General features: G+C 45.3%; 1 protein-coding gene across 7 annotated transcripts in view; it reads left to right on the top strand.

Annotated features, from left to right (window-relative positions):
* The window catches only part of LOC146204170 (uncharacterized), a 158,351-nt gene that overhangs the window by 52,325 nt on the left and 91,963 nt on the right, over window positions 1-14,063 (top strand). For 6 of the 7 annotated variants that reach the window (XM_084589109.1, XM_084589107.1, XM_084589113.1 and 3 more), the window contains exon 6: window positions 2,883-3,146. In XM_084589109.1, coding sequence (XP_084445235.1) covers window positions 2,883-3,146 — 264 coding nt within the window. The remainder of the gene's footprint in view (window positions 1-2,882; window positions 3,147-14,063) is intronic. The other variant, XM_084589112.1, reaches the window with a different exon arrangement.

Genomic DNA, 14,063 nt, shown 5'->3' with positions numbered 1-14,063 from the left:
CTGTAGCAGTCCAGACCCCGACAATATTCCACCTAAAATTCTAAAAAGCGCCAAACTGATTTCCAATTCGATTTTACAGATAATTTTCAATCAGTCTATCGCCACATCATCAATTCCAAGTGACTGGAAAAATAGTACCGTAATTCCTGTATATAAATCTGGCAGTCGTTCTGACCCCTGGAATTACCGCCCTATTTCTTTCACATGCATCTCCTGCAAACTGCTAGAGCATGTGCTGTACTCAGCCATTGTATCACACCTTGATGTCAATTCTTCTTTCTTTCCGAAACAGCACGGTTTTCGTCAAGGCCTTTCATGCGAAACACAGCTATTCGAATTCACAACAGACCTTCACCTTAATCTTCAAACTGTTGTCATTTACCTTGACTTTTCAAAAGCATTTGACTGCGTACCCCATCATCGCCTCATGGCTAAACTTTCGAGCCTCCGTCTTGACCCCCTGGTTTTATCGTGGATCCACTGTTTCCTTTCTAACTGATAGCAACGCATTCTTCAGCCACAAACGTCATTTCGGGTGTTGCTCAAGGCTCTGTGCTTGGTCTTCTTTTTTTGGTATTCATTAACGACCTTCCTTGCAACATCTCATCATCAATTCGTCTTTCCGCAGACGATTGCGTTCTGTATTGACACGTATCATCGCCCAATACATCCTCCAAAATAACCTCAACGAAATAACTAACTGGTGCTCCCGGTGGCTGATGACACTAAACGTTTCAAAATGCAAGTTCATGACAGTATTATATAAACGCAATAGCTTAAATTATCAGTATTCTTTAAGGTCAATCCCCTAACACAAGTCGAGGCCTACCGGTACTTAGGAGTAACAATCACTAGCAAACTTTCCTGGTCCGAGCACATCTTAAACATAGTAGCTGAAATTTCGAAATCGCTAAACAGACTGAGAAGGTTGCTAGCCGTGTCCCCTCCATTTATCCGCAAACTTGCTTACGAAACTTTCATTCGCACTAAACCTGAATATGCCTCACCCATTTGGAATTCACACCAGACATACTTAATTGACACATTAGAATTAGTACAAGGTCGCGTGGCCCGATTTATTACTTCATGTTACGACCGTAGGAGCAGTGTTTCTGGCATAAAATCATCGCTTGACATACCGCCACTGTCTTCTCGCCGTACAATTGCCAAACTCTGCCTTTTCCACTAGTTATATTACTGTTTTCCTCATTTGCACTGGACACTCCTACTCCCTCCCAATAGAACATTGCGTCGCCTTTTTGACAGTCTGAGCCTACAGCGTATACATGGTTCCACCAATGCATTTCATAAATCCTTCTTGCCATCCGCCATCTGCCATTGAACAGTGGAATGGTCTACCTGAGGAGATAGTAAATGAGAGTGACCCAAATAAATTCAAAACCCTGCTTTTATCTTATCTTCTTCCTTAGTCGCACTTTTGAGTACTGCCTCTGCACGTGTTGTATTTTAAAAAAAAAATATTGTTGAACCTTTGTATGCAAAACAGTGTTCCCATTTTCCTCTTCTTCATATAGCGCGATAGCCTCAATGCATCTATGATTGTTCACTCTTTCGTTTTATAATGCTCTTTTAACAGTTATATTTGCCTTCTTCACTGCTATATTCCAAATGTTCCTTTTGTTTGTGATTTCCTTTATTTTTGCTCCCCCCTTATGTAATACCCTGCCTAGGGGTCCTTGGGAAAAATAAATGATGATGATGACCACGTGGCGGAAAAATGGAACGGAAAACCAAAACTGGGAGAATAATTCTCTGTTGCCTACCGGACGGCTCGTGTCTGTCCAGAAGCGCTTAGAAAGCGAGAAAATACGATTTGGAAGCCATTGCTAGTAGGCTATCAATGGGAATAGGCGCGCATAAGAAAGCGTTAAAAAAGATAGGTTGCTAACTATTGAATATCACATACGTCCTTGTTTATTAGTTTTTTTGCTGTTGTTGACATAAATTGTGCGTTAAATAAAAAATGACCCTGTGATTTACAATATGGCATATCCCATATTTAACTAAACTGGTGCTGTGTTCAGCTGACATAATTCAGATGTAGCCATCCTTCTAAACTTTCTTCCCCTATACTTGGGTGGGCAGGAAAGGTTGTGGAAAACTACTCAGTTTTAGGAATTTTGTAAAGAGTTGTAATGCTGTGTGAAGGCCTGTTCACACTTGCGACTCGCAGCGGTTGCGCGACTGTTTTGGTTGAAAAGCGACAATCGCAAATGGTCGCATCGGTCGAAAAGTGACTGCCGCGGGCCGTTCGGGCACTGCTCGATTTCCAGCCGCGCGACTGCTGGTCACAAACCGTTAAACCAATCAGCGGCTCAGCTGACGTGAACGTAAGTTAGCTTTACTCTATGTGGTGAACAGTCAAGGTAGACACGATGTGGAAAGCAACTCACAAGTCGCATTCGCAAGTGTGAACATCGGTTGCTCTGGTCGCATGCGCCTGCCGGTTGTGCGTCCTTCGCGAGTTGCAAGTGTGAATAGGCCATGAGGGTTTCATTTTTTTTCTCTGCATGTTCTGTTATGAGCAAACTATCTTTGCTCATGGTGGAAAATGCATGATAGTAATTGGTTGCTCCACACCAAACTAGTTGGCGCTTTATAGTTAGTTGATGCTTAGTGGTTTCTACTTCCTGATTCATTTTTTTTTTTTTTTCTTTCTCCATCCCCTTCCTTCGCTTTCACTCATTCTCCTTTTGCTTTTGCTTTTTTGCATTGGTCCTCTTCTGCGCATACTACTTTTTTCCCCTGCTTTTTTCCCTACTTTGGATTCTAATTTCAACGATCTGTGCTTCTTGCACCTGCCTTGTGCCGGCCCCGTCACCTCTGTCCTGGCTGCCTTCTTGCCACCCCTACCCCCGCAGACTGAGTTGTCAGTGCAGGATGATGACTTGGAAGAAGGGGAGCTGCCTGAAGGCACTGGTTCAACTGGGGCTACACGTAAGACTATCCAGACGGCCCGTCCCATCTGCCGTTTTTTCAACAAAGGCCAATGCACTTGGGGTTCGTCGTGCCGCTTCATCCATCCAGGCATCAATGACCGAGGCAACTACAACATGTTTGCCACTGTGCCCAAGCCACTGCACCACCACATGCCACCGCCAATGGGGGGACCATCTGCAGTCATGGTAGGTTTTTTTTCTCTACTTCTTTGTCCTGGGTGAGTTCATACTTCTTGTATGCAAACAGTGCACTAAGAGCTAGACGGAAAACTCCTGTGAAGAGCTACTTCTTTACTTTGCTACCCAAATTTACTGAAACTGTACAGATTTGTTCAATTTCTTTCAGTTGGTACCGTCAAACCCGGTTATATCAAACCCGGATATATCGAATTTTGGTTATATCGAACACGGAATATCCCCTTGAAAATTCCATGTAAAAGTATAGGAAAGCCACGTCATATATCGAACTCAATTTCGCCGGTCGTTCGATATATCGAACTCCGCACTACGCACTGGTCAAGCCACGCGCGGAAGGAATGAGAAGGGACAGTTCTGGACAGCGCCGCGCCCATTCGCCAAAGGCGTGCGCATCTGCAGTTATCGTTTCCTGCGCGCCAACACATGACGTTTGCAAGCCATGTGCGTGGGTGTGCCCATTCTTCTGCCGAGCTCTCTTCTTCAGCACGCGCTACGCATGCGCCAAGCCAGCTCAGCCCGTTTTCAGACGGACGTGGGACGCTTTCTCCAGCGTGTTTTGCGAACCCTCTACGCGCGGCGGCTGACGTAGCTATGGCGCCTGCGGACGTTAAGAAGCGACAGCGCTCTGTATTTTTTTTTTTTTTTTCAGAGTCATTCTTTCTTATCGTTGTGCTGTACGCGCGACGTAGCGTAAGATATGGCGGCTGCGGACGTTAAGAAGCGGCAGGCTTTTTTTTTTTTTTTTTTTTTTTTTTTTTTTTTTTTTCTCGGGAGCCGTTTATCTTTGCATGTATGAATCAAGGGAAGCACGCCGTCAGCTGCTGGGATCATGACGCCCGCCCCAAGCGCGCCGTGATAAATCGATAAATCGAACCGGCCTTGTGCAATCAAGCCATCACGGGCACTCTGCCAAGTTCACTCCCCGCCACTGGAGGAGCTGTAAAAAATAAAAGCGCCCTGACGGCAACATCTTGGCACGCTGCCAAGAAATGAGCGGTGGATGCGACGACCGAAACGGAGTGATGTGCGCCATTGGCATGCTAGCGAAAACGCTCGCGATTTTCGGCCACAGCGACACAGAAACCTTGTTTTGAGCTGGCGGTGGCTCGAGTGGCGAGCGGGACGCAGTTCCAACAAGTTGGAAATTTTTCACTCTGTCGCTGCCGCTTGTCGCTGAGATCGCTCAATTGCTTGCATGTGAGTGAGCTGGCCTTAAAGCATTTTTTTTTTTTCAAATTCTCGGGCACAAAAGTGGAGAGAGGGTTCACTATGCGAGTGGGTTGATTACGCGGCAAATATGGTATCGTTTTTTCGCATCGTAAGTGCCGTCACAAGCCAATTTCTGTATATTGAATTATCGATATATCGAACTTTTTCGCGATCCCCTTCAAGTTCGATATATCCGGGTTCGACTGTATAATAAATGTGCAATTGTTTTGCTTGTAGACTAGTTATACCCCTGCCACATGGCAAATTTAATGTCATTTCTGTCGAATGACATTTGTTCAATATGACATTTGTTTTCTGCCACAGGAGAAAATATAATGACATTGAATTAGGAATGAGTTTGAAGAATTCATTCGAATGCGACCAACGAGGACACATGTTATCTTGACAACAGAGACTCGGTGAGGATATACACCCAAAATGAACTGCAAAAGTGCCACAGGCATTTTAATACTACTGTGCGTATATAATTTTGTAGCCAGTCATTAAATTATGTGAAACATGCCAAATAGAATAACAAAAAAAAAAAAAAAAGGCTGCAACCCTCGCTACCAGCCAACCCGCAGCCACTGCACTCAGCGCGAGCGGCTGTGCCTGCCGCAGGCCATTGCCGCGGCACGGTGGATCCCTTTCACCACCGTCAGAAAAACAAAATTTGTTGAGTGGCACCGGCCGTGCCTGCCACAGGCCATCGGCGTGCCACAGTGGATCCCTTTCGCCACCGTCAGAAGAAAATATCAAATCTGTTGATTTTAGATTCATAAATAATATGCGCTTGGATAATGGAATCTAAAAAAAAAAAAAAAAAAGAAAGCTAATCTTTATTGAGGATCGTTGATAAGTAACCAGAGCGATTTTCTTCTCACAGCGCTGTAGCAGCCGCAGCGCCAGTGTGAGGCAGCTCATCTAATCTTGTGCTCTAGCTCCGCTGCTAATGCGTCGCCGAAATTAAACCTTCCGTTTACTGTGAGACAATTTATGACACAACTGAAATTGTAGTAAGGCAGTTCCACGAATAGGCAATGGACTATTTTCGATTCGAAACCGTTTAGGCCTAGCAAAGACTAGGGCGTAGCGCATGGCCAGAACGCCGTCGTCCGCCGCTCTCGCAGGCAGCACCATTGTGATTTTATCATCTGTTTTCTTGATGAGGTTGTGGTCCGTAATTTTTCGACGGGCATTTACGCCAAGCAAATGACCCAGCGAAGACTAGGCTCGACGGGGCTGTGGTACGCTGCACTGTCGGGCGATACTATAAAAGCGCCTTTGTTCAGCACATTAGGCATCGCCTATTTTACGTGTAGCTCTTGGCACTTGGATTAGTGTGCAGAGTGTACGTTATTGAAACAAGTCGTGCTCTTTTCACACCCGGGTGCCGACACGTGCATCTTCTCTACCCTTTTGTTAACAAACACCACAGACACAGCTGCTAACTCTATGATAGATAGTCGTAATCAACAGGTTGGTTATGAGGCATGCAAGGCATGAATACGAATGTAGAGGCTGCTTTTGTTCACAGCACAGTCATTTTCCAACATTTGCGCATCCATCGCAATTGCCATCATTTGCAAATGACATTACTTTTGGTTGTGTAGCAGCGCGTCAGAAAAATGACTTTAAACTGAACACATCTCATTCCGTGGGAATGACATTAATTTCCTCGTGTGGCAGGGGTATTACAGTAGACTCTCATTAATTCAAACTCGAAGGGACCCCAGGATTTTGTTTGAATTGTCGGAATTTCTCGCACATATGACTCTGAGCAAGGTTACAGTGCACATTATAATTAAGTATCCACTTAAATCACATTTTAAGCACTTCTCCTCTTTTATTACACAATAAAAACAGCAGAGGTGAAGGATCCAGAACAAGTTTATTGGAAATCTATGGCTGACTAGACCGTTTGAAAAAATCATGAATTGTTGATTGCTTCTTTTTTTATATGTGCATTCAGAACAAAGTTCACTATTCCAGTAACAACAGCCAGTTCTTTTTCAGAATTTTCTGCTGCAGTCAGAAATTTCCGGACCCCGGCAAGGTAGTTGAAGGCTTGTGCTGCTGTCACAGAGGATTGCTCTTCTGATTCCTCCTCTTCACTTTCGCTGCTGTACTGTGCTGGCAGCACCTCAGCTACCAAGTCGTTCAGAGTGTCCTTCCTTCGCACGCAGAGGTTATCGTCAGCAGCTGCAAATTCACTGAGGTCAGCAGCTATGTTGTGTGCTTGGAGGGCAGAAAGCACTAGCCCTGCATCATTGCTCTCCATTTGGAGGCAGTCTTCATTTTCATTTTGAGCGCAGTCAGGCAAAGTATCATTGCTGTGGCCTGGTATGCGGAAGGCATGCTGGAAGCAGTTCCATATCGTTGCTGCCGTTACTTCACTCCATGCGTCAGCTAGCATTCCCACTGATGACAGCAATGTTACGCTGTACAACATGGAATTGTCCATGCATATTAGCATCCTCTTAAGGTATACCTTCCTGTAGTTTGTCTTCAGACATTTGATCACCCCCTGATCCAGGGGCTGGAGAACAGCGGTTGTGTTTGGACGGAGGAATTCAAGACGAATTGCCTCCAGGCCTTCCACATCACCGTGAGCGGGACAGTTGTCAACAGTCATCAGCACTTTTATCGCGCTTGAACACCACGTCAAGTTTCCGCAGCCACTCTTCAAACAAAGATTGCGTCCTCCACCCACGTGAATTTGCTGCATATGAAACGGGTAGAGTTCGGACGTCTTTAAAGCACCTCGAATGCTTTGATTTTCCCACAACGAAAAGTTCGGGCTTGTGGCTACCATCCATATTGGCACAAACCATGACTGTCTCTCCTTGCTCAGCTTATCGCCGGTACCACGTTTCCCCTTGTGACACAATGTTTGCTGAGGCAGGCACTTGAAGAATAGTCCTATTTCATCAGCATTTTAAATATCAGCCGGGGAGTATTCAAGCAGTAAGCTCTGAAGATGCGTCTGCTGCCAGTCGGTAGTAACCGCCTCATTCACCGCTGCCGCTTCTCCACTTAGTTTTGAAAGCGAGGCCATGTCGCTCCTTGAATCGCGACACCCATCCATCACTACACTTGAAATCGTCAATTCTGAAGCGCACAGACAGTTGTCGGCCTTCTCTCACAATATCGGTTCTTCTTCTTCGCATTTTCTTTTTTAAGGGACCCCCCACCAGCGTGGCACAGTGATTAAGGCGCTCGACTACTGTTCCCAAGGACGCGGGATCGAATCCCGGCCTCGGCGTCCGGAGTCCTCCACAACGGCGTCTCTCATAGCCCGAGTCGTTTTGGGACGTTAAACCCCACAAACCAAACCAAACCATCTTTTTTAAGTCATAGTGCACTTATTTTCACATTTTCCACTGTTGTAGTGTTATAAGAACTCAAATTTTTTGCCAGTGGCGGAAACGATAGCCGATAATTTTCCGGTATGGACAAGTAAAAAGTACGAATTAACTGAATTGCTTTGTTTGAGTTAAGTGGCATTGAAATACATTGAAAACATGACGAACCAACCAAAAATTTGATTTTTGTTCGAATTAACCGAAAGTACGAATTATCAGAGTTTGAATTATCACGAGTCTACTGTACTTGGTTCCCAAAATATTGATATGTTGCCACTATTTGCTCAAACAATAGAGAAAGAATTGCTCATTGGAACTTTATTTTTAATTTACTGTGATCTCGGTAAACAGAAATTGATTGAACAGAATTGTCACCTAAATGTAACAAAAAGCCTTGGGGTTTGTTAGTTTTGTACTAAGGCAGTGTAAACAAATTGCGTGAATAGGAACTTAAGTTATCCGGCCACCACATAAACAGAACCGAAAGCAGGCACGCAGCTTAAGGGGGAAGGCTACCTTTGAATATCAACTTTGTTGTTTCTTGAGATAATTGAAATTTTCAGGGTAGACTCATGGCACAGCCATTTGAATAACTGCAAAGTTTCATGCAGCTGCGCACGTTGGTACTCAAGTTAGAGAAGTATATCAGAATGGTTCACATGGGTTCGTTCTTCCATGCCTGGTGAACTTGCAAAATGTGTTGGCACTATGAAATTCATTATGAAGGTTCCTGAATAGGTACCACAGGGCAAGACAAAGCCCTTTTTTTTTATTTCCCTGCCGAAAAATTTTTCAGTGCATTGAGGTTAGTGCCACTAATTTGACTTGCATTAGCTTAATTTTGATTGTTTATTATAAATTCCAGACTCGATAATTTGAAAAAATGAGCTTGTCTTGCCCTCGGAAATTTATTCAGGCACACAATAAACAAAACCAGGTGGGAATCCGATTAGCGGTTCCAGAAATACTGCGGGAATAAGCAACCTTACCATGAAAAAAATTCATTCTGAGAAAATGGCCCTTGAAGTTTAAAACAGCATTTTCAAGTCTAAGGTTTGTTTTTCACTGCAGCACGTTGTGCCTCCACCTCCCCGATTCCCTCGGAAAGTGCATTTTCATGCGAACAGCGGACGACGCTGACGACGCGTTATCGCTTGCGATGACAGACGCGATACGGGAGGCCGAGATCGCCGAGGTTGATATGGTCGGTACAGCAGGCACGCTTCAAACGCCGGCTCCTTACGTTGACGCGAAAGATACGCAGTTGGAAGTGGCAGTGCAGTCGGTCTAGTAGTGATGTAGCAGAAGCAGCACTAATAGAAGCGTCTCTGCACCCGTTGGCAACGCTTTTCGCTAACTTCGCGATTCGGACGGCATTCACAGAACGACGACGTATGCAGTGTTTTGAACTTCTTAGCGCGCATGGTGGCCGACCGTGCAATAATCCACAAAGTGCACATAACCATTCAAAACACGCCACCAGAATTTGTAACGAGCAATGATCACGGCGATCTCAAAATGGTGAAACGTGAAGCGATTCAGCGAGCACACAAAGAACGCCAGTTCAGTAAGCAGCCGGAAGAGACGACGTGCCGGGGAGGGGCCACCGCGTCAGCGCGCGCAGCAGCCAATAGCAGTCGCGCGATCCCCCGCATTCTCACGGAGCGCGCGCTTTGTCCAATCACAGCCCGAATTCGAGACGCGGGAAGCTCAACAATCCCTGTGAGGCCCCCAATCACAAGCGAGCCATGCTTCTGCTACGCCACGGACGCTGCCGGCGAAGGCAATATGGAAAAGGGCAGACATTCACAAACAAAACAAGACCAAGATGGCGGCGCTCGGTTCAGCGGCAGAGAAATGGCGCGCGCGCGAAGTTTGGGTACTTTTGCCGTTCGCTCGCGACTCTGGGGCTGCCGCGCCCAGTTGTATATTTAATTTAAAGCAGTTCCACGATGAATTGGGCGTTTATAATTATAGGAAAGGTAGTTTATAGCATATACAGCCGAGATATGTACTTTTTGAAAAGCCGACTTTTTCGCGATTTTTCGACTTTCAAAGCCCACGTCCCCCCTTAACTAGTTGGGCACAAATAGCGCCATCATGTCAGTGCACGTTAAAGAACCCCAGGTGGTCGAAATTTCCGGAGGCCTCCACTACGGCGTCTCATAGCCTGAGTCGCTTTGGGATGTTAAACCCCACAAAAAAAAACCAAGCAGCGCCATCATGCCATTTATCAAAGCCCTACCATCCCGTTTTCCATCCTTGGTGGTTTCAAGTACATTGCACCCACTTCACTTGCTTGTAGCGCGTAGGCCTATTTGCTCGTTGGGTGTGGCACGCGCCATTTACACTTTGATCATCAAAGTCGTGAATCCACTAGGCTAAGCTCTGCCGATCACAGATCTGAGATGCCCGCACAGTGTGCTTGTATTGGGAAGAAAAAAAAATTTACTTTTGAGAGTACTTGCTTTTTGAAAATTGTGCTTGTGACGAAGTATGCCGTCCCCAAGAGCAACATGACAAGGATATTCGAGGACAAGCTGCTGCGGGAGGCATTCACAACGTCATGTTTTGGTCCGGGACAAAAAAAAAAAAACAAGTGGCTGCGCTTGAGGATTCGGAGGAGAGTGCCTGGTGCTTTCACTATGAAAAGTCCGGAGTGGAAAACCTCCCCGTCGATAGGCTCTTTATTCGAACAAAAGCAAAACAACTTGTTCATCTCAGCACCACAGGCTTCTCATACAGTGAACGATGGCTGACAAGAATTAAAAAATGCAATGGCTTTGTGTTTCGTGCCGTTTCACGGGAGGCTGTCACTGCCAACTGGAAGACATGAGGAAAGCGATGAGCAGGGCGGCTCCCCCGAAATTCTTAAGGATTACCATCCAGGGAACATCTATAATCTAGTTAGGGTGACGGTGTCTTTCAAATCGCTCCCATCATAATCTTTGTCATTCAGGGATAAGCAGTGCACTGGGGGGGGCTTAGTTAACACTTTCCTGTCTGCGGGAAAAAGGATGGTTTTTGGGTGGTGTCATTAATATTCTTTTTTTCTTTACGAAAACTTGCTTGGTACAGGAGTGTCTGGTATCAAATTGTAGAGGAGGAATTTCTCTTCACAGTGACAATCTATATATTTATTTTATAAGTGATCAAAAAGAACTGTTAGCAAAAAATTGTAGTTAAAAAACACACAAAAGTATCAAAGTTTCTTGATATAAATAAAACAAAAAAAAAATTCAATATATACGTTTTTTACTACAAGGACCAATGCAACATTGCTGCAAATTATAGCTTTCTGTGTACAGTATTCCCTGAGTTAGAAAAAAAAACAGTAGTCGAGGTCGACTACGCGGAGGTCGACCCTTGGCCGTCCTCTAGCGGATAAAACGACTCCCTGCGCTGCCGGCGGCAAGTAATACTACCCAAAAGATGTTGTCACCCTGCAGATAGCAGTTTTGACCTCCAGAACAGTGATTCTTCCGATCAGCGTGCAGCAAAAGCGGAAATTTTAGCGGAGCGAACGTACAACTTGTCGAGGCATGGCTGTTCATGTTCCGGGTCGGTTTGACGTGGTTTCGCTGTCAGTGCTAAAGTCTGAAGAGCTGAATTCATCTTCTGAGTCATCACCGCTGCTGTTCGCATCAAAAACGAGCTTTCTGATGTGTCAACTTGCGGGGAAACGCCCGTTTCTGCACAGCGGGAGCGCGTGACGTCGACACTGTGATGTAAGCAAGGAGCGTTGGTTGTCTGACTCTGGAGACCATCTGGACGGGCGTGTCGCGGCGGAAAAATTAAATCATTAGCAAAGCTGAAAGAAGGGTTCCTCTATTTCCCATTGGATGACACTAACTTGTCAAGGAGCACTTTGAAAGCGGGAAAATTCGAATCATGAAACCAGTGATAGCGGGCTATCGATGGGAATAGGCGCGGGCAGGGAAGTGTTAAGGACGGTGTGACCATTCACATTGGTGCCGACGTAACAACAACTGACAAACTGAAGCCACTAGCAATTGGAGAATTGAAACATCCTTGGTGTTTTAGAAACACTACGGCCTTGTTTGATTCTAATCAGGCCAACAGTAAGGTGGGGGTGACACATGTCATTTTTAGAGAGTGGATTTGCATTGATGCGTGCTTCTCGCAACAGAAAGAGATTTTGTTCCTTGTCGAAAATTTCCCTGGGCGTGGCGCTGTGTGTGGCTTAAAAGTTCTTCCAGCTCGAATTTCTCTTGGTAAACACCATTGCACTGCTGCAGCCCGTGAGTCAAGATGAGATCCATTTGTTCAAGGCTTATTTTAGCGAAACCTTTTTTTTTTTTTTTTTCTTTCTGAGGATGCTGTTGTGCATGGGCTAGGGCAAACAGTGCAAGTGGGGTGTACTGCGTGCAGTTTACCTCCTGTGCTTGGAGGCAGGTTAGCACAATGATCATTGCATACTGCTTCAACTGCTTCTGACATGCAGGGTTTGCCGCTGATCGGTGCACACGGAATAAGCCTGATGTTGTCCACGATGTGGCTGAGGAAGGTCTACTCTTTGAGAATTGTGCCGCATTGGGAATTCAGTTTGATGAGTGTGTTCACATTGACAGAGATTTGACTCTATGCCCAGAAAACACAATGCAAAGCATTGTAGCTCATGTTTGCTGCGAGAAAGTGAAGAGGAAGATGAGTCTGAAAATGAGACCACCGGTGATATTTCAGTGACACCGATCAGCAGGATCAGCAGTGAAGATGCTGAGAAACTACTTTCAATGCAATGAGAGGAGAGTTCAGAATTGTTTCTGTGCAGTCTGTCAAGTGTCTGTGGTGCTATCCAAAAAATAAAGACTGCAAAAGATGAAGCAGACAAATATAAAATCCTTTTTCACTAGCAAATAAATCTTAATTCTCTGAACCCGCCAAAGTGCCTCGATGGGTTAGTAGCCGCAGAAGTGATAAGTGCCCTGGATTTGAACGAGCTGATGACCCGGACCTTCGGTTGGTACTGGCTGTTGAACTGGGCATTTTCGGGAGAAGCCCCAGATCTCCCCCTCCACGTAGGCTTTTCCTGTTTCTGACGTTAGTATCTGCGTGCGCCCGGGGGACGGACGGCATCCTGGAAGAGGCCATTTATTGGAAAAGCCTTGGTGCTCTCCCGGTCCTACGCAGACAGGCCTACTCTGAAGCCAGGAGGATCAGACTTAAGAGGACAGAAGCTAGCTTTCCATGATCCCATCCTATTTTCCATAATCCATTCCTATCATCCACTCATCCTTTGTTCTTATCGTTTTTCCAATCTTATCTGCGGCCCGTTGTGCAGTAGTTAGAGCACTTGACTGCTGCGCCCAATGACGCGGGATTGAATCTCGTCCTCGGTGGCCACTTTTCGATGAAGGCAAAAAAGCAAGGCACCCATGTGCTGCGTGATGTTAGTGTACGTAAAAAAATCCCAGGTGGTATAAATTTCTGCCGCCCTACACTATGGCATCTCTCATAGTTTGAGTTGTCTTGGGAAGTTAAACCCTATAAACTAAACTAATCGTATCTGCTATTTCCCAGGGGAGATTAGGGGAGTCTCCTTGGGTCCCTTCCAATGCAGTGGGTTGCTACAGTAGCTTTTCCCTTTTTATTTTGGTCTCACTCCTAGGACTTTCCACCTTCGGGTGTGCCAAATTATAACTTTATCCTCTTGAACCACATCTTTTATAATTGAATTTAGACCATTTTGTCATAAGACTGTGCAGGCTTGTCAATATTTTTTTTTTCCCTACGTAATCAATGTGTTTTACTTTTTAATGGTTGGGAGAGTAATTGAACAGGTGAAAACCTATTGTTTTAGTAATTTCAGTAGCACTTTAAAAACCAGAATTCATATTCATCAATTTATCTTGTACAATAAAGTTTCTGCTCATTGTGTACTGTTGTGCTTGTTACTGGCTCTTAATGGAACTGATAAACAGCATATTTGCCTTGTCCCGTGAGGCTCCTTTTAAAGAGAGCGTACTGCATATAACCAGAGACGGCAACATAGGAATGGTAGTGGTAGGCTTAAAGCAGTTTTCAAATTGAGCTAATGATAAAAGATTTTTATAGCCCATTGAACTTTTATGCTCATTTTTAAACCATGGAGCAGCACTAAAATTGTGCAAGCTATGTCGTGCGCAGTCAATCTATGGTGAGCATGGGCCAAAAAATGGCTGTTTCTGAGCACACACTGGCACCTCTAGGGGTGAGAGAGACCCGTGCCAGCTCCTCCTCCGCTGAACGCTGCCTTGTCCACATCCAGATCTGGGAGGAGTGACAAGCACACACGGCTGCCGCCTTCCTCGATGACGCACTAAGAGCGTGT

The sequence above is a fragment of the Amblyomma maculatum genome, chromosome 1 (assembly GCF_055883805.1).
Source record: "Amblyomma maculatum isolate TAMU_Amacu chromosome 1, ASM5588380v1, whole genome shotgun sequence".
NCBI lineage: Eukaryota > Metazoa > Arthropoda > Arachnida > Ixodida > Ixodidae > Amblyomma > Amblyomma maculatum.
Note: the sequence above shows the minus strand (reverse complement) of the source record. Positions and strands in the feature narration are given on the sequence as shown.